The following is a 26,113-nucleotide window of genomic DNA, read 5'->3' on the forward strand; positions in this document are numbered from 1 at the left end:
GATTTATTTGCATTTTTACTAAAGATTGGTTCTAAAAATATTTTCATCAAAAATAATTTCAGTCATTTTAAAAGCACATCCAAACGAGTTTGTATTGCCTTAACTTAAAATTAAGTATTAAAAGTAATCTGTGTGTAATTTTTCCAAGAAAAAAGAGATTTTGACAACATAAAAAATGAAATGGCCGGGTGAACGCATACCTACGTATTCTCCCGCCTATCCGTTAGCGACTTAACTGCAAACAACAAATGATACGGGTTTTTGTACGACTTTAACTGCAAACACACAAATGATACGGCGTTTTGTCTCAAACCATTGGGATATTATATCGACGCGCTTGCGGGGCGGTTCGTTGGCGGAGCGACCAAAGTTGTGCTTCACGAAAGTGTTTGGTGAAATTTCAAGAGAAGCATCAAGATCCAATCTTCCAATTAGTCACCCACAAGGAGGAAGAAAAAACCCCAAAAATATTAATCAAAGAAGAAAAACAGCGACTTGGAGATTTGGATTTCTTTGTTAATCATAGCAAAGTAGTATAATCAAGTACGTTTTACTTTCTAATTTTTTTATTTTATTTTATAAATTTTCCTTCTTTATTTGGTATTTGTTCATGGGATTGTTTGAACTTGGCAAGCCTATGGTTACTGCTATACTCAGATCCCCATTTGAGCATTTGATGATTGTGGTTGCATTCTGTGAAAACCCAGTTTCAATTTTGTGTTTTGATTTCAACCCAGTTTCTGTGTCAGCATTTTTTCTTGTTAGTTCTGGTAATTATTGAGTTTCTTTAAAAACCCAATTAAAATTTCTTATTTTGATTCCAAATCAATTTTCGTTTCAGCATCTTTTTTTGCTAATCCTGAGAATTTTATTGGGTTTCTTTAAAAACCCAGTTAAAATTCGTGTATTGATTGCAACCCAGTTTTTGTTGTTCTGCTGTTATATGGATGAGATGGAGTCTTGTAATTGGAACGTTGGAATTGAGAATGCAGTTTCATAGTGGAAGGAACAGACTTTAAAGTTTGATCTTGTGGCGATTTTCTCAACCAGTTTTGAGTTATTGTTTTAGGGATTTAATTGTGTTTATGTGGTAAGTTACAGTTTTTTTATTGTTCAATTGTTTGCAGTATATCAAGCTTGGCTCCAACCGTTTGAAACTTATGTTCTCATATTTGAGAAATGCTCACCAAGAACTGCGTGCATTGATGCTATTTTCTTCGTATGGATGAATCATTGCGTATTTAATAAAAGATGATGAATTATAAGCCTGGAATCCAGTCTCAACTTGAAGTGAGTTTTTTTTTCCTTTCTTTGATGACTAAAATTTTGTCTTTCAGCACTCCAATTTTAGTATTTCATTACCGTTTATGCATTAATTTCTTTTTTCCACACAATGTTACTCAAAAGAAGAGAACTAACGTAATGTTATTTCGGCATAAGCATTGAAGTGATGTTTTGAATGTTATGGTGTTTTTTTGTAACAGATGGAATCACTGGGTAAGGGATCAATACATGAGTTTGAGGATGAGAGTCTTTTTCCTCCAAAGACAGATGCTCAAAAGACAAGTTCTATTGAAGCTGTGGGAGAATGTTCGTTTTCAGGAGGTTCACAAGCTTGCGGTGATGAAGTGTGGAGGAATATTTTTTATAGAAGCATAAAGACTGTTGTTTTCTCAACTAAACTCAACTTGCTTATGCCTTTTGGACCGCTAGCGATATTTGTCTCTAAGCTAACCGGCCATAATGTGAGTTGCAACTCCTCCTTCCTGGCTCATTACACCGTTCAATTTTTGTATCTAATTTATGGATGTGAATACAGGGCTGGGTCTTTGTTTTGAGCTTGTTGGGTATAACACCTTTAGCTGAGCGTTTAGGTTATGCTACCGAGTAAGTACTATTTTCCCTCTCTTCTTTCTATCTCCTACTAACTTGAAATTTTTAGAAGCTAAGTCAACTTCATCTTTCCTCATATAGGCAGCTGGCATTCTATACTGGAGCTACTGGTAATGTATTCTTGTTCTTTTGTGCCTGATCTGTTACTTTCAACCTCTTAATTCTTTTTGGTTCATTGAATCAAATTGTCTAATTTCTATACTAGAGTTTGCAATCTAAATGTAGTTTTATCTGACTGGGAGTTGACTTTGCCTGATATTGCTGAAAAATTCGGAATAAGAAAACCAAAAGTTATCTTATTGAAAATTATAAAACATTATCTAGGTTGCATACTTGATGAGGAAAGGATCTTTATCTTTCAGCCACAATTTAAATATGGTTTGAAATCTGCAATATATGTGTTGCTATGTAATTAAAAAAAAAAAAGCATGTCGTTTTCATAGTCTGGTTACCTTCTTGCTTTCATTTTTCTGTAGGAATTCAGGTTTATGTAGGATATTGATTACAGCGCCGGAAGGGTATTGTGAAATTCTCCAGTTATATATGCACATGCATACATAATATATATATATATATATTATATATATATATATATAAACACATAATTGTATTTGCCTTCAGTTATAATACTGAAGGCGTGCTGCGGTGATTGTCAAATCCACATTGATACTTGGCCTGAAGCATTGAGTATTTAGTCTTGTATAATTTCTGTCTTAGTGTATTGTGACTATTGTCTTATAAATGGTCAGTGACAACTTTTCCTTTTAGGCTCAGTTTTTGATGTATCAAATTGGAACTTGCAGTTGGGGGTCTTTTAAATGCTACTTTTGGAAATGCAACAGAACTGATTATATCAATATATGCACTGAAACGTGGAATGTTACGCGTTGTTCAGCAGTCGTTATTAGGCTCTATTCTGTCAAACATGTTGCTGGTGCTTGGCTGTGCATTCTTCAGTGGTGGACTTGTTTTTCAAGAGAAAGAACAGGTGTTTAACAAGGTAAATACATCAGCTCTCTTCTTTCCTCTAGAATTTCCAACTCCTCTATCTTTCATTCTGAAGCTTCTGTATATTGGGCAGGCAACTGCTGTTGTAAATTCAGGCTTGTTGTTAATGGCAGTCATGGGCCTACTTTTTCCAGCTGTCTTGCACTACACTCACACTGAGGTGCATTTCGGAAAGTCAGAGTTGGCACTATCAAGATTTAGCAGCTGTGTCATGCTCCTGGCATATGCTGCTTATCTTTTCTTCCAGTTAAAGAGTCAGCATAATCAATATGTTCCTCTAAATGAGGTTAGCTGAGGTTTTTTTTTCTTTTTGTGCTTAAATAATTTATTTTTATCTTTATCATCATCATTGTTGTTATTAGTATGGTTCATGTTTTAATTTGAGTATTATTTCATCATTTGTCATAAAAGATTGTGAATGTAATTTAGCACCATATGTTACCTTATTGAATTTTGTGGTGGCATGTATGGTATGAACTCAGGAAGAGATTCAGAATGAAGAGAATGCAGATGACGATGAAGCTCCTGAGATATCTAAATGGGAATCAATAATTTGGCTATCAATAATGACTGCTTGGATCTCAATTGTATCCGAATATTTAGTTAATGCCATAGAGGTAAACAGAAGATTGTGTACTTGGGTCTTTTGGACTATGCATCTGAATAACGTTTTAATTTTCCCCTCTTATTACTTGTTATCGGTCAATGTGAGTAGCTGTCATGGAAAATTAATCTTTCAAAAATATTTCAGTGGGTTGGAAAAAAAAATTCAGTGGGAACGAAGTATGGTGAAGGTTTGGCTACTTGTTGTCATGTTTTTATATATATGATTAATGAGCTTCGGCGTTGGATGTTTGATTTGTAGGGAGCATCTATAGCATGGAACATGCCAATTTCATTTATCAGCGTTATTTTGCTCCCAATTGTGGGTAATGCCGCAGAGCATGCCAGTGCTATTATGTTTGCCATGAAGGACAAGCTTGTAAGCATCAAGCTTTTTACTTCATGTGGTTCTCTTACTTTGTGTTCCAATAACCATGAGTTTTTCTTCAGGACATTTCTTTGGGAGTGGCAATAGGGTCGTCAACGCAGATATCCATGTTTGGGGTGGGTACTTATCTTAAAGTTTTTAATGCCATTATCATGTTTCTTATAAAACAATGTCTATATTTTGTTATATACTGTCATCCAACTTATGCCTGTTGATAATTCAGGTTAATAATAATTCAGAATCATGCTTTTCTATTCTCATATATAAATATCTTAGACGTTTTTTTTTTTCGTTACTGCAGATTCCTTTCTGCGTGGTTGTTGGGTGGATTATGGGGCGCCCAATGGACTTGAACTTTCAGCTTTTTGAGACGGCAACCCTTTTCATAACTGTCTTAGTTGTAGCCTTCTTGCTGCAGGTATGCATTCCAATTCCTGAGGTTAAGGACAAAATGATGTAATATGTCTTTTTCGAAGTCGATTTGTCTGAATAGCTAAAGAGCTTTTAAGTTTTGAATAATTTCATCATCTCTTTTTTCACTATCTTGTGCTCATTGTTATCTTTCCATTTGATAATATCCGTTTTCAACATTACATTCTGTTTTTGTTGATCATGGCTTTGTTTGCAGGATGGAACCTCTAATTACTTCAAAGGGTTGATGCTTATTCTTTGTTATCTGATAGTTGCTGCAAGTTTCTTTGTTCACGTAGATCCTTCTCCGGCAGCAGGTACAACCCCTTCTAGCTGCTGGCGACCTCGACCTTTTTTGTTTAAATTTGTATTTACAACATGCTGTCGACTGAAAGAGAACGGGATCTTTACATATTTTTGTGCAATCTTGTAGAGGAAACGCAAACAAAAACGTAATCATGGAAGCTGTTGAAGATGACTATACATAAAAGATCGAGCCTATTTGAGGACTACTCCGTACAGAATGAGAGGCGATATTGGAGATATGTAGTTCAAACATAGTCAATGAAGCTGTTGATTCTTAAGCTGGATCTGCAAATGATTTGGAGTCATCGTTCTGTTTGTACTTTTGTACATATATACGAGTTTTCGACTGGTGCTTTTTTTTTTTTTTTTTTTTTTTTCCGGGAACTTCTGCTTGTTCTGTTCAGTGGATGTTATGGAGGGTAGGCATTATCTAGGCTTGGATGTAAACCTTGAATAAGATGAGGGGGAGAGTGGTAAATCTAAATCATGTATGGTAATTGGTCAATTGTTACATGGACAATCCTATTCTTTTATCACTCTGTTTTGTGGTAATTTTGTTACCTTGTAGCTTGTGAAATTATCAATAATTTAAACAAATTTGAAAACTATTCAGAAAACAAATGGCTTTTTTGGCATTTCCGAACAATGTTACAAATATAGATTTAGGGTGTGTTTGGAAGTGTTTTTCAAATAAATGGAAGAACTTTTGATGAAAATGCTTTCGGAACCAAACCTTGTAACAAATCTAGATTTAGGATGTTTGGAAGTGCTTTTTGGATGATTAGAAGAGCTTTTGTTGAAAATGCTTTCAATACCAATCCTTGTTAAAAATGCAAGTAAATTATGAAAAAACACTTTATCCTACAAGAAGCACATAATGCTTCTTCCAAAAAGCACTTTAAGGTGTTTTCAGAATCCATAAACACTTTCACTAAAAGTGTTTTTAGTCATTTTAAAATCACCTTGAACAAGTCTTAACCTTTTTTGAAAAGAAATATAGATTAGACTTTAATTTTATTAATACTACGGAAACTAAATTATGAGAATCCATAGTGTAACACCTCTAAAAGTAGGTCGTATTTTTTTTAGAGATGTACAGTATAATTTCTCTAACATTTCTTATTAATCCTTATGTTGTAACAAGCGTGGAAGACAATTTTATGCTCAAGGATATAACATAAATAACGTGTTTATATTACATCGATGATGCCTTGTCCAAGGCCTGATGAAGAGTGGAAGATGTGTTTGACTCCTGATGCTGGTAAATCATACGATGGTGGCTCGGAGGAAGCTATGAGTCTTCCTGGGCCACCAGAATGGTGGATTGCTGTGGCGAAACCACCAGCTGGTCTCCTTTTATAAAACAAAAAAAAGCTAAGTGTAACGTCTCTAATAGAAATAAAATTCATCAATAAAAGTACGTCGTACATTTTATTAAAGACGTGATAAATATGATATCTCCAACATTTTTTTATTAATCCTTGTGTTATAAAAGACAAGTTTATGCTCGAAGATATAACATAAATAACGTGTTACAGTTACACCGAAAAAAACCTCCGCAAACATATTCCAAACTCATCCAAGACGCGATGAAGCCTATAAGGCAAATGAGCAAGACGTTGATTTCATATTGCTTGTACATAACAATCTAGGAAGAAAAAAAAAAAAGAGAAATGACAAATGACAAATGAGCATGACATTGAATATATCTTGGATTCCGTCTGAATTTTATTTTTATTTTTTTATCATTGATTCGTTTCTTGGCATTTTCTAGATTTCTTATTGCTTGTACATAACAACGTAGAAAATAAAGGCAAATGAGCACGACGTTTAATAATTCAACTTTTGATATGTCTTGGAAGTGGCCTACAAATTACATCCCCTTTAGATTCCTAATGTTATCAGAGACTTTTACAAAAAAAAAACAACCCGAGATTATTTCCGCAACTTTAGCCTTTTTACGCTCTGTTAAGACTAGACATAAATAGATCCGTTAATGAATCGGATTTTGACCCGAATTCGATAAGAAACTGATAATTCAATAATAAATAGATCTGGATATTTGACTAAAGCTGATTTGATCCGATAATAATCCATTCGATCGACTTAATATATCATATTATTTTATTTTGATATTATTACACTTTTGCGTAATCATAATTAAGTTTTTTATGCAATAAAAATACGCTTATATCATATATTTCTTATTAGTCAACATGAAAATTTAAATTAAAAGTAAAAAAATATAACAAAAGAAGAGGTTACTAATGATATTTTAATCTTTTCTAAGTCTTACATTACATCCGATAAGGATCCAATTTGATCAGATGGTAATTGGATATGGATTGACTAGTTAGAATCAATGATCTGAGTCCGGATGGGATTCAAATTTGTCAATCTGATTATAAATAAATCCAGATATGAATCAAGACTTGTCCGATTCGAATCTGATTCGTTTACAGGTCTCGAGATAAATAAGTATGCAAGGAAAGAAAATATTTTGGCGGAATTTATTGGACGAATTGTAAGCCAACCACTTGTTTTATTGTACAAAACTGTCAACTTTTCGCCTCAACAGAAAAAAACAGTTCTACTTGTTGCTTTAAAGTGATATCTGCTTACTGCAGCAAGATGACATATATCTGTCGAAGTTTTCTCTGACATGCCAACTGTGTAATTTGTTTTTGAGGTGCAAATCTGTTTATTTGTACCTCCAGATTTTTGACAAGTTTTTTCATCTGTCAAATTTTTGAGGGGGAGAGAGATGGGTGTTGGTGAAGCAGCAGAAGATCAGCAGTTACCGTTGCTCATAAGTTCTTCATCAGATGAACTCAACCAACCTCTCAAAAGAACTGGTAACCTCAACTCATCCCATTGTTTCTTACAAATTTTATTGAGTTGTATGCATATGTAGTTAGATTTTCCTGCAAGGGAATCTGATAGAACCGAGTTTATAAATTTGTTGACGAGTGGCACGTTCCCGTTGCGTTTAGCGACGCTCAGTCGTCATTTTGTTGGAGGAGGTCATGAGTTAAGAGATTTCATGGGAGTTGATTGGAAAAAGGAAATTTGTAACCAGAGGACTCAGAGGGGCAATGTTTTAGAGCTTGTAGAGCTTTCACATGATAACTTTAGGTGGTCCTAATTATTTTGGTAGTGTAGCGGTTTTTTAGGTAGGTTTGATTGGCAGTTGTGGGGAAAAGGCAAACAACCCCTAGTGGTCCTAATAATTCCCCACTCAATTAGTTGAACTCCCCCCTCCCCAATGTAAAATATCGATATACTTAAAAGAAAAAAAAACAACCCCCTTGATTTGTATTATTAGTAAATTACCCTCTCAACTATTATTTTAGTTGGGAATTGACCCTGCACTTTTTTTTTTCGGTAAATTAGCACTTTTGAACTATTTGAAATTAGTCAATTAACTCATTACTGTTAGATTTGAGGAAATTTTATATATTTTGCCATAAAAAACCGGCACTTGCTGGCCCAGCACATGATTCACTTTTGAGGGTACTGTTGTGCCAGTATTTGACGGCAAAGTAGTGAATTAAATTTAATCGAATTTGATGGTGATTTAGGGGGTTAATTTATCAAAAAAATAATTTATGGTGTCAATTTCAACTATGGTAATAATTAAGGAGGATCAAATGGCAGTTTACCCCAATAGAATTTTGAGAGTTTAAGTCTCTCTCCTTACTCATGATCAGACGAAGTTTTTTCATGGAACTAGTCACAACTTCCAAATTATCGCTTTTGCTAGTTTTTGGTTCAGTTTGATTTTTCTGTTGTTTGCATTTTTTCTTACCTCGGTTCGTTTTTAGCTCTTTTCTTAGGGTTTTTGGTTATTGTCCCTCCTATCTAGGTATTTCTCTTTGCTTCTTCAACAAGTTTCCCACGTGCCGTTGAAGCTCAACCAAAAAAAAATTTATTTTGAGGCTAATTTTGACATGAACTTTTTAATGTATAGGAACTCTACCGACTGCAGTAGCACATATAATAACAGGTGTGATAGGAGCAGGAGTATTATCCCTTGCATGGAGTGTGGCTCAGCTAGGGTGGATTGGAGGTCCATTGCTTATGATTGTATTTGCTTCAGTCACCATTCTTTCCACCAACCTCCTCTCCGACTGCTACCGGTACCCCAAATCCGATAGCCCGACGAGGGTCGGATCCTACTTAGAAGCTGTCAAGGTCTACCTAGGTTGGCATTTCTAACCCAGTCACCATATAAATATACTCTCTAATTAACTTTTATTTTTATGATCTTTGTAGCATCCCATTGTCAATTTTGATTAAAATATGTTAGACCTTGTGAGATGTAGACGTAGGGTATGTGACATGCATTCACGGGGTAGTGATCTTTTTACTCTCATTCTGTCTATTTGCACTTTTTTCTCTGTTTTTACTTTCGTTCTTCCTTTTGTTTCCTCACATTTCAATTACCAAAATATAGAAACAAATGGGAGGAGCACATATGGACAAAATGAGAGTGTAAAAGTCATAATTTTCTAAATGCGTGCAAACTTGGTTGAAAAAGTGGAGCTAGTAATACGTAAATGACTGAATATTAGGCTCAGTCATGTACGCATGAGTAGATGACTGTGAACGACATCTCAGAGTCTCCCAATTTCACGTTGGTGACTTAGTCTAGCATGATTTATGGGTAGATTGTATACACAGTAGTAATTTTGACTTATGTATGATTGAATTTTAGGAGAGAAGAGTCAGACAATATGTGCAATATTTGTACAGGAGAGCCTGTATGGCACCGGAATTGCCTACATTATTACAGCTGCTGGCAGCGTCAAGTAAGTCCTTGTCAAACCTTAATCTGCTTATTGCTTTTTTGTTCTTCGTTTCATGTTGCACTTGTCTTTGCAAACGTGATTTGATGGGATGATTGTTTGCATGCTTAGTTTAAGTCCTGAGTTTGGGAAAATCCTAACGTCTTCTTGTCGGATCACAATCTCCTTTTATTTCCTTTTCTCTTGCTCATATCCATGGTTGAAACTGAGAGACCTCATCCTACAGTCAGCAAAATTCTCTCCTAAGTGTGGGTGAAAATCAAAAGAGATGGTTTTCACACTCTTTTAGCTTTTTAGACATCACTCTTTATTTCGAACCGAAAGACACAATTAAGTGTGAGTACGAGAGTCTAAAAAATGTGTGTCATTTAAACGAGTCACTTGGGTTTATGATCCCAATTTTTTTATATAAGAAATTTGGGTCAAGTTGCTTAGCATAGTGGACCGTAATCCAATTGAAAATGGCCCATTCAACTCCAGTCCTTGAGTCTGATGATTCTGTGCTAAGTACACTCCTAAAGTAGCCAACTACAAGAAGATATTCGGTATCGTTGTTTGATTATGACAATTCTTAAATCATGTAAGATTGTATAAGATTGAGCAAAATACTAAAATATAGAATAATCTCATACTTTTATAAAATGAGTCGCATCAATAACGCGATTGTGCACTTCACTCAAGTTTTTCTCGCCGATTAAAGGTCTAGTGCTCTAGACATGAAAGTGACGAAACATGTACAAAGTGACAAAGCAAGAGATGCCGATTGACATAATAAAGTTGATGCAAACAAATATCAACTTGACATGAGAAAAAGGAAGGAGATGCTCCTACCTTAAGAAAACTACAAGCTCATTCTATGTGTGGTTAGAGTTTTGCCATGTATAATTAATTAGTTGTCCAAGTGCGGGGGACTTTTAACCATTGATGCAGTGATTCCTACTCGTTAATCAATATTGGAAGTCACCGGCATAAATTGAAAGATGTGTGTGTTAAACTTTTCTAAAAACAGAGGTACACAAATGGGTAACTCTTGGTCATTGATTAATAGTAGATACACTTACACCAACAAGTAGGAGTCACTTGCCCGCGAGTGTTTGACTGTTCCACTCACTCCTCAGGTGTGAGTTATGGCAGCCAGTAAGCGATGAGAAATCAAATAAAAACACACTAGAATGTTGGAGCTCAAATTCTATGTGTTCTTTTATCTTCTTATGTTCTTGCGAGATTTATTTTTGTAATATGCTCTAGTATACTTATACACTAGTGCATACTGGAAGCTTTGAACTTCTTATTTCTTTTAGCATATCAGAACCAAGGACAAAGGCAGTATATGCCTATTGGGAGTAGCTGCCACCACTCAACCTTTTTGCTATAAATATAGGTTCCAGCAGAAACTATAAATTACCTATATATTCAAACATAAAGTCTCAGTTCAAACACTCAACTCAAAATACCCTCTCACGTTCCATACTTTTCCTACCCTCTCATCATTTTGAGCCATGTAATTCTTCCATTAGCTAATTGTTACCGTTCTAAACGCCAATTACCCGAAATAATGTTGTTGGACAATAAGTTAATAGCATTATTTCAAAGTTTAATTTAATTTCATCATTCGAGACTTGGGAGCAGCATCTCCATAAAATGGGGGTAAGGCTAGCCGACATTCACCTCTCCCAGACCCTGCGTAAAGTGGAAGCCTTGTGCACTGGGTACGACCTTTTATTCGATGTTGCTTCCACTAAGGTTCTTAAAGACGCTAGGCGCTAGTCCTGCGGCGGGCTAGGGCCTAGCGTCTAGGTGGATTTAAATAAATTTATTTTATCGTATAAATAAGTGTTTGTTTATACTTAAAAATACATAATTGCATTGGGATGTATAAATTGCAAAATATAATGACAAATAGATTATAATGTATTAGAACATAATAAAAATATGGGGAACAAGCATATAATGTATGTTCATCGTATTCAACAAGTTTATTGAAAAAAAACAAACTGCAAAATGAAAGTTATCTATTCTCTGTCTAAGTTTGAATCGCGAACAAGACGACTGCCTAGGTGGGTTTGGTGGGCGCCTAGGTGGTTAAGCGGGTGCCTAAGCAGATTAAGGAGCCTATTCTTAATTTTCAACTGACAATAGATTAATCGAGACAGTGATTAACTGCTTAGCACTTAAGATGTCCTAGATGGCATTAGAGGGAAATTTTTTAGAATAATGGCTTCCACTAAAAAATGTTTCCGTCTCCGTCTATGATCAGGACTCATTAAAGAATACTGATTGCTAGTTTGAGCCGCCTAAAAATTGTAAAGTGGCTTTTTGATGATAGAACAGAAAGAGAGCTGCAAATTGCAATGACCACCGGGCCGGGATTTGTGACATACTGACATGTCTATGCAACTATGGCGACATTTAAAAATTAGTATCACTGAGAATTAATACAATAACCAGTACTTTGGCACAAGGGATATCGGGATATGGTTCAAAATTCCAAGATTTATTTACTTGTTTTAGTTTCTGATTCATTGATTTAACTTCATTTAACAATGATAAATAAGATAATGAGTTTACCACTACCAAAAAGTGATGAGTAAAAATATTCAATTTGTTTATTCGAAAGTGCAACTTACTTGTAAACTACTCACCATAATTTTTAGGTAAAAATTAGTTGGAGTGTTTTCAATCGAGCAAGGCATTCTATTTCGGTTTTCAAGTAATTTGTTTGTTTCAGATGTGTACTGGCCACCCACTCACTCAACTCATGTACTAGAATTCAAATCCAAAATAAAGTGAGGAGGAAAGTAAATGGGTAAAAGATGAACATGACATGACTGATGATAGCTCATTCCTCCAATTATTGAGAAGGTTCAAATAACATATATCAACCATTTCACAAATTATATGAGCTCCTTGCTATGGCTATAATGGTCTTTTACCCTTAACATAGTAAGGCTATATTTTTTTTTTTTTACAATCAAATCACAATTTGACACGTGTAAACTTTTGTTTATGTGTTTTTAACAAATCAATCTAGTACACGTATTAGTTTGCGATTTACAAATAAGAAAAGAGATTAATTCTTAACTGTAAGGGGACAAGCAGTGCTCCCAAAGCTACGTATATGAAAGTCAAGTGTTAATTAGCTTGAGAGAAAGAAATGGAAAATGAAACTGTTGCCATTTGAGGCATAGTCAGTTGTATCAATTCAAGTTTGGCATAGTGCTATTTATTATAGTATTTTCCTTTTAGGCCTTCATATTTTCTATACATAGGTCTTAAAAACTTCATAAGGTCTTAGTGTGAGTCTGATAAGCATGGCTATTCAACACCCTCTTGAGTTAGCTAGTAATGGTTCCTGTGATGATGATGGCCATCCACTAAGAACTGGTAAACTTTTCTTAGTCTAAATTAAGCACTTGATAATTAACCGTAAGCTGGCGATTTTAATATTCATCTTTTAGCCTCATGCACTTGTTATGTGGATGCCAAACGAATTGTATAATGTTCAATATGGACTGCATACGGCTCTAAAAAGGGAGTGCGAAAATCGTTGCCTCGAGTTTATACTCTGTCATTTGGTCTTGGATTTACGTAGTTTCTGATGGGAAACTCATCAATTATCCAGGAACGCTGTGGAGTTGTGTGGCTCATATCATCACTGCTGTGATTGGAGCTGGAGTTTTGTCTTTGGCATGGAGTACTGCTCACCTAGGGTGGATTGGAGGCCCCGTTTCGTTGCTTTGTTTTGCAATTGTCACGTACATTTCTTCCTTCCTCATTTCCGATTGTTACCGGTCTCCTGATCCTATCACCGGGACTCGAAACAAATCTTACATGGATGCTGTGAAAGTGAATCTTAATAGTAAAACACCGAAAACCTCTCTTTCCCGCACTCTTCGCTCTACGTGATCTTCAGTTTAGGATATGTTTCTAATAGATTGGATTATTTAATGTGGGATTCTGATTTAGTTCAGTGATAGTTCAGGTAGAAAAAAGACCTGGTTTTGTGGTTTACTACTATATTTCAGCTTGTTTGGAACTGATATTGCTTATGTGATTACCACTGCAACCAGTATGAGGTACTTAACTAGCTTCCCCATTGAATTATGTGCTTTTCGTGTCGTTTTTGTTTTGTTTCAGATTCAGCCCCTGCCATAAGAACATCAGCAGTACTTTTTGTAATGAAATTTGAGATCATGTTTCTTATTCTTTAATATAACTCTTTTATATTAGTGAATACGATTAAGCTTTACTCAGATTCTATCTAAGTATGCACAAAAATAACCAGTTATAAACTTTTAATCAAAATAGTACTAGAGGGATGGTCACTAAACCATGTTATACATAGGACTTACTGTTTTGTTTTGGTCCCCCACTTCTATTTTTTTTATTTTAAGTTTGTAACGAGTTATGTTTGTGCATATTTTCTTTGATTGTACTAGGATGTTGATGCTTACACTTCTTTCCAACTGAGATTAATTTTGTAAAGACGATATGTATTAATTAACTTTTGTATTCTATTTTCTCAATTTAGAGCCATTCAGAGATCAAACTGCTACCACAAAGAAGGGCATGAAGCTTCATGTGAATATGGAACTAGTCTGTATATGCTGCTATTTGGACTTGTCCAGATTGTTATGTCACAAATACCAGATTTCCACAACATGGAATGGCTTTCAGTTATTGCAGCAATCATGTCCTTTACCTACTCCTTCATTGGACTTGGCCTTGGCTTTGCGAAAGTAATAGGTATTCACTTCGATTTTTTCCAGCTTCTTTTTTCCAAACCTTCCGGCCTCATTGTCCAGAATAAGACGTAAATAAAAACTCGGAACTTCGATTTTTAAGACATGTTTGTTAATTTCAGAAAATGGGAAGATTCAAGGAAGCCTAACAGGAGTTCCAACATCAAATGTTGCTGATAAATTATGGTTAACCTTCCAAGCACTTGGAGACATTGCTTTTGCCTACCCATACTCTATTATTGTTCTTGAAATTCAGGTTGCATTTCTAATCCTTTCACGCAAAAAAAAAGGAAGAAATCTGATTAAAACCACGCAAAATTCTGATTAATTTTAGAAGCTAATTAACATTGGATTGTGTGATATCTGTTAAATCAAAGGATACTTTGAAGTCCCCTCCACCCGAAAATCAGACAATGAAGAAGGCCTCAATGATTGCCATATTTGTCACAACCTTCTTCTACCTCTGCTGTGGATGCTTTGGATATGCCGCCTTTGGGGATGACACGCCAGGGAACCTCTTGACAGGATTTGGATTCTACGAACCCTACTGGCTCATTGATTTTGCCAATGCTTGCATCGTTCTTCATTTGGTGGGAGGATATCAGGTACCGTACTACAAATATGTATCGAATTTTTCAAGTTCAAATCACCATTTTTGATATTTTGTAGTCATCACGTACGTACGTTTCAAATGTATCATGTTGCAGATCTTCAGTCAACCAGTATTTGCAGTTGCTGAGAGATGGTCTAGGAAGAAATACCCGAGCAGTGGATTTGTGAACAACTTTTACTCTATCAAAGTCCCATTGTTACCGAGATTTCAAGTGAATCCCTTCAGGCTTTGTTTCCGTACTGTTTACGTTGTGTCAACTACCGCAATTGCGATGATGTTTCCTTACTTCAACCAGGTTTTGGGAGTTTTAGGGGCCTTGAACTTTTGGCCTTTGGCCATATATTTCCCTGTAGAAATGTACTTTGTACAGAAGAAAATTGGGGCTTGGACAAAAACATGGGTTGTTCTGAGGACATTTAGTATAGCTTGCTTTATTGTGACAGTTGTGGGTGTGATTGGATCAGTTGAAGGACTTATAAGTGCCAAACTGAGCTAGGGAAGTACAAAGAATATTGTAATATCCTCCATAAACAAATGAATATAATATACACATATATATATATATATGTATGTATTCATCCTCATTTACATAATTTAATTGTTTCCATTGCAAGCTACAAAAATAATGAGATTGCACTGAGCAAATATACAACCACAATAATGAAACCTTGTCTCACTAAATAAGATCGGCTATATAAATCCTAGAACATCACTGCCTTAATTATATGGTAGTTCTACCTAACAACCTCAAACTACATGACGCACATTGCAAAGGTTAGCAACTTCAACCAGTTAGCTTATCGAAACTGAATCCTGTGAAGAAGTAGAAGAAAGATTGTAAAAGCATTTCATATCTTGCAGATTTCACCATTTATAAATCATCAGCCTCTTAACTACTCAAAATGTTATGAAGTGCTTGTCTAATGCAAATATATATCCTCATAGGCACAAACCAAAACCTCTAGCTCCTCTGTCTTAAATAAGAGCTAAACACTGCAAATTGACCTAATTGTTCCCTCTTTCTTACCCCAACTGATCAGTTTGACATATATATTTTCTCTTCCATAAATAGGGTAAAAACAAGATAAACCAAAAAAAGTAAATAATTAAAACCAACTTGTGATCAATTTGTGGTATAATTTTGTTTTTTCAGAGCTTTTGGGATTTTGGACAAGAATATTATATATAGGGGAATGCTCTAAAATATCAATATTATTGTAGTATGTAATAGATCTCAAAAACACTGTTAGTGCAGAAAATAAACATATCATATCTATATCATTTTAATGTGTCGTTGATGTTGTCCCGTTACATAGGTAACAAAGATTTCCCGATAGTCATAATATATAGAGAAAGTATCAATATGTTGTCAATATTGTAGATCTACTGCATTAAATCAGTAATGTTGTTACCATATCAATATTTGAGAGCATTTCATTATTTGAGTGCATTTCACTGTATTATAACAAATGGTAAATATGAGGCTTATACAACAACAACAACAACAACAACAACAACAACCAAGTTTTATGTACTCCACTTAATGAGATTGGTTGTATGAGTCCTAGAACACTATTGCACTCGGTTTTGCGCCTAGTGTTTTGTTAACTCCAAGTACTCCATATATTTTTTTATAATCTCTTTCAAAGTCTTCCTAGGTTTTCCTCTATCCATTTTGCCCTGGGTCTCTGCCTCATAGTCGCATCTTAACCGAAGCATCTATAGGTTTTTGATTCACATATCCAAACCATCTTAATCGATTTTCCGTCATATATACATGGAAAAATTAGGTTCTCATCCTTCCTTTTACTACTCCATTGATTAAAATCCTATTTATTTTCAATTTTTGATCAAGGTCCTTGGTATTATTAAATCATTAATTATTTCAATAATAAAATATTTTTTATTTCTAAATATATTCATTTAATGTTAAAAATGTTACAATTAGTATATTTATATTTATGACTAAATTTTTTATCATATATTTTTATTTTTATTTTGTATCCATTTTTAATTTGTAATTTTTTTTAATTTATACCCATATATTAATTTCTTTTGGTGCCCATATTTTTTAAAGTTTATCTGTATTTGTACCCATATTTTTTTTTATTTGTACTTTTTATTTTGCTAAATGTACCCATGCTAATTATATGTACCCATTCATGTAAAACTTTTTAATCTTAAAATGTACTCATTCTTAAATATACAAATTTGTTATATGTAAAATCTACCATTTTTTTAATATAAAATCTATTCAATTTTTTTCTAATCCATTTTTAAACTTATATGGGTACATTCTTTTTTTCTTTGATTTTAAAATGTATCTATGTTAAGTTTAACCGAATAAATTTACTAATGTTATTAAGCCTAATATCTTTCTTTTTTTTTGTGATTTTGAAGAATGTACCCATATTTTTTTTTTTGATTTTTTTGGTTAATTTTGATGAATGTACCCATGTTTACACACACACACACACACACAAAATAGTAGATTATATTTTAATATTTTTAATCCCACAAATTATGGTTTTTTATTTAAAATCTCATTTATATAAACAACTAAAATTTCTAATTTTTAATTTAAAACAAATAGTAACGTACATAGAAATAAATTATCACATTAATTTCAAGGATCTCAATCAAAAATTAAAAACTAACAAGGTTTCAATCAAAGAATATTCATGACTAAGGACCGCATCCAAAGTCTCCCTATATACATACATACATACATACATACACATATATATATACATACATACATACATACCTCAAAACTAACAAACTATTAATTATGTGGGTTTTTTAATCAATTTACAAGTACATGAAGTCATCCGTAACCATATATTGCATGATTTAGCAACAGTAACATTATTGGACAACTCTTGCAGACAAAGGTTTTCGATTCACATGTCCAAACCATCTTAATCGATTTTCCTTCATATACACACACACACACACATACATACATACATTCATGTATTAATCAAAACTAAACAAATTATTAATTATGTGGGTTTTTTAATCAATTTACAAGTACATGAAGTCATTCATAATATATTGCATGAATTAGCAACAGTAACATTAGTGGACAACTCCTGCAGACAAGGCCACACGGTTGCAGACAACATGAACACACAACTTGGAGGAAACTAGTAGGGAAATGCACACGTGACCATCACGTGCAACAACCTTAACTAGGTTTTGTGTGAGGAGAGCAGAAAGCCACCCAAAAAACCATGCATGGATGAAGCATCATGCATGCGTGCGTGCAGTCAACCGAGAGAGAGAGAGAGAGAGAGAGAGAGAGAGAGAGAGGGTTGACCGGGTGTCATGTGGGTGAGCTACCGGCCAAAGTCTCACACGCTCAATGGCGTTGTTTTTAATGAAATCATGCGCCTTTGATGGGATTTTTCCAGTAACCCTATTAGGTCATGGCTAATGCACTTGAACCTCTTCATTCATTATATCGCATATATAAAGAATATTAGAAAACAGGTAAACCTGTAAGAGAAATTTAGAAATTAAAAAAAAAAATTCCCCAAGAAAATGTTTTCGTTTCTTTGTTTTTAGCAAACCAAAATCAAAGAAAAATGTTTTAGCTCTTTTAGCTTATTAGTTTACTTCCACTACTTTCTCAACTCTCAAGCCCCACCCTTGTCTTTTTTTTTCGTTTCCAAAAGTTGTTGGCATTTTCGTTTAAGAAACCCTGCACGAAGAAGATTATTATTGGCATTTTTTAAGTTAAGGAGTGAGAGTTCTTAGAAAAATAGATAGAGAAAGAAAGAGAGATGGGTCGGATTCCATGCTGTGAGAAGGACACTGTGAAAAGGGGGCAGTGGACTCCTGAAGAAGATAACAGGCTCTCTTCCTACATTGCCCAACATGGCACTCGTAACTGGCGCCTCATCCCCAAAAATGCTGGTAATTACTATTTACAACTGCAAAAACTCTCTCTCTCTCTCTCTCTTCCTGAAACGTTCTTCATTTGGTTTACAAGGTTTACAAAGATGTGGGAAAAGCTGCAGGCTACGTTGGACAAACTACCTTCGCCCCGACCTTAAGCACGGACAATTCTCCGACGCGGAAGAGCAAATAATTGTTAAGCTCCACTCCATTGTTGGCAACCGGTAATCTTGAATCTTTTTCTGTTATATGATCCAAAAAGAAATAGTTATTAGCACTCCAAGTTATCCTGCCCATTCTTCCTCATTTATTCTTTTCACTTTTTACTATAATTAAAGAAGTGAATGTTAGCTCCCTTGCATCCTCTACATATTTCAAGTACTCAGCTCACTAATCATTTCCTGTGAATGTATCACAGATGGTCGTTGATTGCAGCGCGACTACCTGGCCGCACAGACAACGATGTGAAAAATCACTGGAACACCAAGCTGAAGAAGAAGCTATCAGGCATGGGGATCGATCCCGTCACACACAAACCCTTTTCCCACCTCATGGCCGAGATTGCAACCACACTAGAGCCGCCACAGGCGGCTCACCTTGCAGAAGCAGCACTCGGCTTCTTTAAGGACAAAATGCTCCACCTCCTTACAAAGAAGCGCATCGACTTCCAGCTCCAACACATCAATCCAACGCCGGGAAACAGCACCGCCACGTACAGTAACAGCAAGCAGGAAGTAAAAGACGACACTATCGAAAAGATCAAGATTGGTTTATCTAGGGCAATGCAAGAACAACCAGACATGTTAACCTCAAACAAACCTTGGATGGACACTACTGGAGCATCACCTGGGAACGTCACAGGGAACTGCAGTGCTTTCCCCTTGCCCATGTCTGGATTTCAGTACGGCCATTCTACGTTTGGGAACGAAGGCGATATTGGATCGCCGTGGAGCCAGAGTCTGTGTGCTGGAAGTACGTGCACGGCAGCGGCGGACCAGCAGGGCCAGTTGGATGATGTTGGTATATGGTCCAGCCCGTGATCAATGTTCTAGATTATTCTAGTAAGCAAGAGATGAGGTTGGAGTTTGCTAGACAATTCTAGCATGTTATTAAGTTGATGGAAGAAGCTAGAGAGTACTAGCTTCCTTGGTTGCAAATGGAAAGATCTAGAAGCTACAAGTATGTGGCTAGTCTAGATTTTTCTATACTAGAGGTTTGAAGAAGGAACTAGAAACTAGTAGAATGCCAAGCCCTCACCTATAAATATGGGTGTGATGTAACCAATAGAGAAAAAAAAAAAAAGAGTGAGTAGCAAAGGATCAAGTCCAAAGCTAGAGTTCCACTCCAAGAGTGAGAGTGAGAGTGTTCCACTACACATTGTGTGAGTGAAGTTTAGAGTGATAGAAAGTGTGTGTTATACTTTCTTGTATCCATCAAGCCTTGTCTTTGGCTTGGTAAGACTACTCTTGTTGTATTCATCTTTTTCATATAGTGAAGATTCCTTGTTTGGTGGACGTAGGCATAAATTGCCGAACCACATAAATTCTTGGCGTCCATTTTCTACTTTACCTTGTGCATTCTCTATCTTGTAGTACCGACATTCCTAACAAGTGGTATCAGAGCCCGGTTGGCTCGTACTACGAGATGGAAGGAAGTGGCACTATGATCAAACTCACCAACTCCAATTGGGTAACATGGAAGCCAAGGATGGAGGACATTCTCTATTGCAAGGATTTGCATGAGCCAATTGAAGGAGATGCCGCTAAGCCCGAGAGCATGTCCGATGCCGAGTGGAAGAAGATGAATCGCAAGGCTATTGGCACAATTAGACAATGGGTGGATGATAGTGTTTTTCACCATGTGTCTAATGAAACCAATGCTCGCGAGTTTTGGACGAAGCTTGAGTCCTTGTTCGAGAAGAAGACCCCAGCCAAGAAAGCCTTCTTGATCAAAGAGCTCATCAATGTGAAGTACAAGGATGGTTTAAGTGTAGCAGAACACTTGAACAATTTCCAGAATATCATCAACCAGTTGGCTACTATGAAAATGACGATCGAGGACGAGCTACAAGCGCTCTTGTTACTTGGATCCTTGCCAGACAGTTGGGAGACCTTTGTGGTGAGTATAAGTAACTCTGCTTCTAATGGTGTTCTTACTCTTGATAATGTTAAAAATAGCATGCTCAATGAAGAAACAAGGAGAAAGACTTCTGGCACAGATAGCAGCCAAGTATTTGTCACAGAGAACCGCGGAAGAAGCAAGAGTAGAGGGCCTAGAGGTCATGGCAGGAGTCCTAGCCGATCCAAGTCAAGGTTCAGGGGTGCATGCCACCATTGTGGCAAAGAAGGCCATATGAAGAAAAATTGTCGAGTTTGGAAGAGAGAGCAAATGGAAGGAAACAATCAGAAGAAAGATGATACTGGCAATACCACCGCTGTCATATGTGGTGATGTACCAGAAATATTGTCTGTTGGTGAATGTCTGCATATGGGCAACTCTGACAGAGACATTGAATGGATCTTTGATAATGGAGCTTCCTTCCATGCTACGTCCAAACGGGAGTTCTTCAGTACATACAAAGAAGGTGACTTTGGCATAGTGAAGATGGGGAATGAAAGCTATTCCAAAATTCTTGGAATTGGTGATATCTGCTTAAGAACTAATCTCGGCTGCCAATTGATGTTGAAAGATGTGAGACATATTCCTGATATACGTCTCAATCTGATATCCATCGGTACCCTTGATCGACAAGGATATTATCACCATATTGGCGAAGGAAAATTGAAGCTTACTAAAGGCTTAATGGTGGTAGCAAGAGCACGACTTTGTTGTACGTTGTACCGGTCAAATGCCAAGGTTTTGAAAGGTGAGTTGAATGCTGTGGAAGACTCATCTCTAGACTTGTGGCATAAGAGGCTAGGCCACATGAGCGAGAAAGGCCTACAAGTTTTGGCAAAGAAGTCTCATATTCCCTTTGCCAAAGGTACGTCGTTAAACTCTTGTGAGCATTGTTTATTCGGAAAACAAAGAAGAGTTAGTTTTTCTGTTCCATCTACAAAGAAAGGAAACTTGTTAGATCTTGTTTATTCAGATGTGTGTGGTCCCATGGAAGTCGAGTCACTTGGAAGAAATAAATATTTTGTTACTTATATTGATGATGCTTCACGAAGGGTGTGGGTGTATTTGTTGAAATCCAAAGACCAGGTGTTTCAGACATTCCAGGAGTTCCATGCCATGGTGGAGAGGGAAACTGGGAAACCTCTCAAGTGCCTTCGTAGCGACAACGGCGGCGAGTACACATCTCACCAGTTTAGAGAGTATTGTGTAAAACATGGCATACGTCATGAGAAGACAGTTCCTGGAACTCCACAACATAACGGTGTTGCTGAAAGAATGAACCGAACCATCATGGAGAAAGTCAAGTGTATGTTGAGGACTGCAAAGTTATCTAAGCAGTTCTGGGGTGAAGCTGTAAGGACAGCCTGCTATTTGATCAACCGATCTCCATCAGTACCATTAGGTCTTGATGTTCCAGAGAGAGTATGGACTGGTAATGATGTGTCTTACTCTCATCTGAAGGTGTTTGGTTGCAAAGCTTTTGTGCATGTGCCCAAAGAGCAGAGATCGAAGTTAGACTACAAAGCTACACCGTGCATCTTTCTTGGTTATGGCGGTGAAGATTTTGGTTACAGATTATGGGACCCATACCAGAAGAAGTTTATCCGAAGTAGAGACGTGGTCTTTTATGAAGATCAAACAATTGGGGATTCGGATAAAGAGGCACAGCCAGATGGCGCAGTCAGAGGAGTTGATCCATTAGCTTCAGATGAAGAAAGTCACGATGACATCCCTGAAGCAACTGTCAATGAAGTGCCTGCAGAATCATATAATGCTGATCAAGAGGAGCCTGATCAAGATGTGCCAGACCATGAGATTGCTGATCAGGGGGAGCCTAGTCAAGAAGAGCAGATTCAAGGAGAATCCAATCAGGGGGAGCCTCTAGCCCCGCAAGAGAATGAAGATCAGGTCAGAAGATCCAGCAGAAGTCGAAGACCGTCTACCAAGTATTCTTCATCAGAGTATATCATGTTGACTAATTATGGAGAGCCCGAAACTTATGAGGAGGCCAGAGCTCATAACGACAGTGATAAATGGATGAAGGCAATGGAGTCAGAGATGGATTCCTTATTAAAGAATAATACCTATGAGCTGGTGGAGCTTCCAAAGGGCAGGAAAGCATTGAAAAACAAGTGGGTGTTCAAATTGAAAAGAGACGACAACATGACAAGGTACAAGGCTCGTTTGGTTGTCAAAGGTTTTGGTCAAAAGAAAGGAGTTGACTTTGATGAGATTTTCTCACCGGTGGTGAAGATGACTTCCATTCGAGTTATCCTTGGTATGGCAGCAAGCATGGATCTTGAGCTCGAGCAGTTAGACGTTAAAACTGCATTTCTCCACGGTAACTTAGAAGAGGAGATATATATGGAGCAACCCAAAGGCTTTGAAGTCAAGGGTAAAGAAACTTTGGTGTGCAAGCTCAAGAAAAGTTTATATGGTCTTAAGCAGGCTCCGAGACAGTGGAATAAGAAGTTCAACTCATTCATGGTGAGTAATGGGTACAAGAGAACTCATGCTGACTCTTGTGTCTATATCAAACAATTTTCTGGAGGTACATTCATCATCTTATTGCTTTATGTTGATGACATGTTGATTGTCGGACAAGATGCTTCTATGATTAAAAAGCTCAAAGAAGAGTTATCTAAGTCCTTTGACATGAAGGACTTAGGGCCAGCCAAGCAGATTTTGGGCATGGAGATAATTCGTGACAGAAAATCCAAGAAGTTGTGGCTGTCACAAGAAAAGTATGTTGAACGGGTGCTTGAAAGGTTCAACATGAAAGCAGCCAAACCGGTAAGCTCACCTTTAGCCAATCATATCAAGTTGAGCAAAGAGTCGTGTCCAAAAACATATGAAGAAAAGGAGAAAATGGCAGTTGTTCCCTACTCTTCAGCAGTAGGAAGTATCATGTATGCAATGGTGTGCACACGACCAGATATTGCTCATGCAGTAGGTGTGGTGAGCAGGTTTCTCTCTAATCCAGGGAAGGACCACTGGGAAGCCGTTAAGTGGATTCTCAGATATTTGAAGGGGACTTCTAAGATGTGCTTGTGCTTTGGCGGTTCCAAACCAATCTTGGAAGGATTTACAGATGCTGACATGGGAGGTGACCTGGATGGTAGAAAATCTACATCTGGGTACTTGTTCACTTTTGCCGGGGGAGCCGTGTCTTGGCAATCCAAGTTGCAAAAGTGTGTTGCTTTGTCCACAACCGAGGCTGAATACATAGCCGCTACAGAAGCATGCAAGGAGTTGTTGTGGCTGAAGCAGTTTCTCCAAGAGTTGGGTTTGAAGCAAAGTGATTATGGCATTTATTGTGATAGTCAGAGTGCTCTGGACTTGAGCAAGAACACTACATATCATTCACGCACTAAGCACATTGATATTCGTTATCACTGGATTAGAGACGCTATCGAGAACAAGTTGCTGCAGCTGAAGAAGATTCATACCGATAATAATTCTTCAGACATGTTGACAAAGGTAGTCACAAAATCAAAGTTGGAATTCTGCATTAAAGCTGCTGGGATGAACTCCAGGTAACTTGGAGTCATGATCGGAATTCCTCCCTCATGGACTGGAGGGGGAGATTGTTGGTATATGGTCCAGCCCATGATCAATGTTCTAGATTATTCTAGTAAGCAAGAGATGAGGTTGGAGTTTGCTAGACAATTCTAGCATGTTATTAAGTTGATGGAAGAAGCTAGAGAGTACTAGCTTCCTTGGTTGCAAATGGAAAGATCTAGAAGCTACAAGTATGTGGCTAGTCTAGATTTTTCTATACTAGAGGTTTGAAGAAGGAACTAGAAACTAGTAGAATGCCAAGCCCTCACCTATAAATATGGGTGTGATGTAACCAATAGAGAAAAAAAAAAAAAAGAGTGAGTAGCAAAGGATCAAGTCCAAAGCTAGAGTTCCACTCCAAGAGTGAGAGTGAGAGTGTTCCACTACACATTGTGTGAGTGAAGTTTAGAGTGATAGAAAGTGTGTGTTATACTTTCTTGTATCCATCAAGCCTTGTCTTTGGCTTGGTAAGACTACTCTTGTTGTATTCATCTTTTTCATATAGTGAAGATTCCTTGTTTGGTGGACGTAGGCATAAATTGCCGAACCACATAAATTCTTGGCGTCCATTTTCTACTTTACCTTGTGCATTCTCTATCTTGTAGTACCGACATTCCTAACAGATGACAAAATTGAGGTGGAAGAAAATGGAGAGGAGTCCGCGGGTGGAAAGGAGCTTAGAAACGGATCATCCAACATATTCACCTCGGATATTCTCTTGTGGGATTTACCATCTGATGATCTAATGAATCAGATGGTTTAATACATGACAATGTAAATAAGGTCATTATATAAATTTATGGTAAAAGAAATATTAGCTAGTAAAGGAAAATTATAATTTACTGTAATTGCATGGTGGATCATGCGATATGAGAAAATGAAGAAGACGAATCATGCGAAAGTGCTTTTGGACCCTTAAGTCCTTATAGCTGCTTCTCACATCCTCCTCTTCGTTTCTATGACGGCCTCCTCTTCGACCTGCTTCTCCAAACCCTAGCTGCATCTCCCCCGAAACCCCTGTACACAATGCGATTGGGGATTTTTTTCTTTTTTTAATGGTTTTTAATCTTAATTTGTATTGTCAGGTTTGGTGAACAACCTTCTTGGATGCTGGGGCAAATGCTAGCATGATTGGGTTTGCTGTCGGGTTCTACTCTGCTTATCTCATCGCCAATATGGTCGGTGTTGAGCACAATGACAACGATGAGCAGTAAGTGTGGTACTCACGGGCAGGAGGCGCCTCCATTCACCGTTGCTGGAGACACCACTGGTGAGTTCTGAGTAGGGGCAAGAAGATCACTCTTCACCTGAAGGAAGAAGAGCTACGTCTCGTGGATTTGATTAAGCACTCCGCGTTCATCAGTTACTCAATCTCACTCTGGATTTGAGAAGAATACCGTTGAGGAGGAGTTTTGAAGTCAAACATGAGGGATAAACAAGGAAAGAGGAAGAGGCGGTTGAAGACGTTGACGAAAAGAAGGAAAAGAAGATCGAGGGCGATAGCTTAGTTTTTCGGTATGACCGACACACGATATAGTATATCACGTGTCACTATACAAATGGTGAGATATGTCTATTAAAAAATTAATAACTTAAAAAGTAAAATTTTCTATCACTTACATAAAAATACGTGATGAGCCAACCGTGTTCTTGTCACAATCAAAACTTTCTCCGACACCCACAAACCCTTTTCCCGCTTGAGGAAGAAAACGGAGAGGAATCTCAGGGTGGGAATTGTAAAACGGAGCAAAAATAATAC

At 36.8% G+C, this 26,113-nt stretch overlaps 3 protein-coding genes across 5 annotated transcripts; all 3 read left to right on the forward strand.

The window, feature by feature from the left end:
- Positions 1-300: 300 nt before the first annotated feature.
- Positions 301-5,161, forward strand: LOC126590784 (vacuolar cation/proton exchanger 5-like). The gene is made up of 13 exons (XM_050256291.1): positions 301-543; positions 1,128-1,290; positions 1,485-1,745; positions 1,820-1,887; positions 1,975-2,003; positions 2,697-2,893; positions 2,975-3,187; positions 3,384-3,518; positions 3,767-3,883; positions 3,955-4,008; positions 4,194-4,310; positions 4,521-4,620; positions 4,737-5,161. Exons 2-13 carry the CDS (start codon positions 1,252-1,254, stop codon positions 4,757-4,759), a joined length of 1,353 nt encoding a protein of 450 aa, XP_050112248.1. The 5' UTR covers positions 301-543; positions 1,128-1,251; the 3' UTR covers positions 4,760-5,161.
- Positions 5,162-7,135: 1,974 nt separating this feature from the next.
- Positions 7,136-15,356, forward strand: LOC126588436 (probable amino acid permease 7). Of its 3 annotated transcripts, XM_050253524.1 has the most exons (8): positions 8,667-8,813; positions 9,327-9,420; positions 13,040-13,276; positions 13,400-13,493; positions 13,949-14,163; positions 14,282-14,415; positions 14,537-14,764; positions 14,867-15,356. In XM_050253524.1, exons 2-8 carry the CDS (start codon positions 9,375-9,377, stop codon positions 15,266-15,268), a joined length of 1,356 nt encoding a protein of 451 aa, XP_050109481.1. In that variant the 5' UTR covers positions 8,667-8,813; positions 9,327-9,374; the 3' UTR covers positions 15,269-15,356. The 3 variants fall into 3 exon arrangements, with proteins under 3 accessions (XP_050109479.1, XP_050109481.1, XP_050109480.1); XM_050253522.1 differs by lacking the exons at positions 13,040-13,276; positions 13,400-13,493 and adding an exon at positions 7,136-7,464 and having other exon boundaries at positions 8,580-8,813; XM_050253523.1 differs by lacking the exons at positions 8,667-8,813; positions 9,327-9,420 and adding an exon at positions 12,471-12,801.
- A 3,179-nt stretch (positions 15,357-18,535) lies between these two features.
- LOC126588439 (transcription factor MYB80-like) lies at positions 18,536-25,959 on the forward strand. Its single transcript, XM_050253527.1, has 4 exons — positions 18,536-18,693; positions 18,770-18,899; positions 19,094-19,695; positions 24,978-25,959. Exons 1-4 carry the CDS (start codon positions 18,561-18,563, stop codon positions 25,115-25,117), a joined length of 1,005 nt encoding a protein of 334 aa, XP_050109484.1. The 5' UTR covers positions 18,536-18,560; the 3' UTR covers positions 25,118-25,959.
- The last annotated feature ends 154 nt before the right edge of the window (positions 25,960-26,113 follow it).

The sequence above is a fragment of the Malus sylvestris genome, chromosome 11, assembly GCF_916048215.2.
Source record: "Malus sylvestris chromosome 11, drMalSylv7.2, whole genome shotgun sequence".
Classification (NCBI taxonomy): Eukaryota; Viridiplantae; Streptophyta; class Magnoliopsida; order Rosales; family Rosaceae; genus Malus; species Malus sylvestris.